At 61.1% G+C, this 1,441-nt stretch overlaps 1 protein-coding gene across 1 annotated transcript in view; it reads left to right on the top strand.

Moving 5' to 3' along the window:
* Nucleotides 1-199: 199 nt before the first annotated feature.
* Nucleotides 200-1,441, top strand: part of GARIN5A (golgi associated RAB2 interactor 5A) — a 13,117-nt gene continuing 11,875 nt past the window's right edge. The window contains exons 1-3 of the mRNA XM_045292619.1: nucleotides 200-285; nucleotides 417-535; nucleotides 917-1,047. Of these exons, the coding sequence (XP_045148554.1) occupies nucleotides 246-285; nucleotides 417-535; nucleotides 917-1,047 (290 nt within the window). The 5' untranslated portion in view covers nucleotides 200-245. The remainder of the gene's footprint in view (nucleotides 286-416; nucleotides 536-916; nucleotides 1,048-1,441) is intronic.

Here is a 1,441-nt window from a genome sequence, read left to right on the forward strand (position 1 = left end):
GCTCCCTCCTGTCAAAGGGCCGGCACCAGCGGAGCGCCGCGGTGCACGCCGGGAGGAACGCCTCGTGCGCCTGCGCCGGATCCGTGCGCCTGCGCACTGACGCCACCCGCCTCGGTCTCCAGGCCCCGCCCCCGTGTGACGTCAAAACACCGCCCCCTTGTGAGGTCACACAGCCGGCGGCTCCGCCCTCCCGTTTCCACCTGGGGCTCTTCCATCCGCGCCCCGCCTGGGGCGGGGGCGTCGCGATGAAGCGGGACAAGCTCAAGGTGGGCCCCAGTGGAGCAGGTGAGGCGGGACCAGGTGGGATGGCAGGTGAGGAGCAGAGCCAGGCCGAGCGCGGGCAGAGAGCCCGGGGACCCTCACCCCTAGCGCGGGGTGGCCCCAGGTTCACCCCTTCCCAACTTTGTACTTTCTAGATCGTGCCCCGGACCCGGCTTACCCTACGGGCCGGCCTGGCCAACTCCAACGTCACCTCCAGAGCGGCGAGTTCGACCAGCTGCGGGACTTCACCATCTTTGAGAGCAACTTCGTGCAGGTGTGGAGACCCCGGACGCCCCGCCCCTGCACCCCAGCCTCAGACCTCTCACCTCATGACTTGGGGAACCTCTGTACCCCTCCTTCCGACCACACCCACATAAGGACCATCTCTAGGATTCTTCTAACTCCTCCTCCTCTATTATCCCTGACCTCCCCTCTCCAGTGTCTAGACCCTTAGCTGGTCTATACGTCTGACCCAGTCCCATTAGCTTCCGGCTATAACCTCGACCTTGGCCCCGGGATGTCTGATCTTACCCAAATGTTTAACTTAGTCCGTCTCATGATCTTGAACTATACCAAGACATTCCAGACTCCGCCGTGACTTGCTGGAGCATTCCCCTCTATCTCGCCAATAATAACCTATGACCTCTGGTCCCAGGTCACCCGGTTAGGAGAAGTCGCCAACAAGGTCACCATGGGAGTGGCAGCTTCCAGCCCAGCCCTGGAACTCCCAGACCTGTTACTGCTCGCCGGCCCCACCAAGGAGAATGGAAACCTACAGCTCTTTGGGTGATTAGCCCCATCCTGCCCTCCTCCCTGTACCACCTCTCACCCAGACAACCCTTCCGATCCAGAGCCTTGGGTGGCTGCTACTTCTGTCTGAGCTGATGACCACCCCTAGGAAAACCAGAACCGAGCCAGCCCCCGGGGCTAGAAAGCAAGTCTTGGATATCTAGATGTGAGACGGCAGTGGTGGGTGAGGGATCCTCCCCTTCCATGCTGAAGTTGGGTTTGACTCCCACCCTTTGCCCGCATTTACAGCCATGAGCCATCTGTCAGTGGGGCCTAACGGGTTGCTGGAATGCCGAAAACGTTTTAGCGGAGCTTCTAGAACAGTGGTTCTCAACCTTCCTAATGCCGCAACCCTTGAGACAGTTCCTCATGTGGTGGTGACCCCCCCCCC

This window comes from Echinops telfairi, unplaced genomic scaffold (genome assembly GCF_000313985.2).
Source record: "Echinops telfairi isolate 266 unplaced genomic scaffold, ASM31398v2 ScPeMD7_655;HRSCAF=1070, whole genome shotgun sequence".
In the NCBI taxonomy this organism is placed as follows: domain Eukaryota; kingdom Metazoa; phylum Chordata; class Mammalia; order Afrosoricida; family Tenrecidae; genus Echinops; species Echinops telfairi.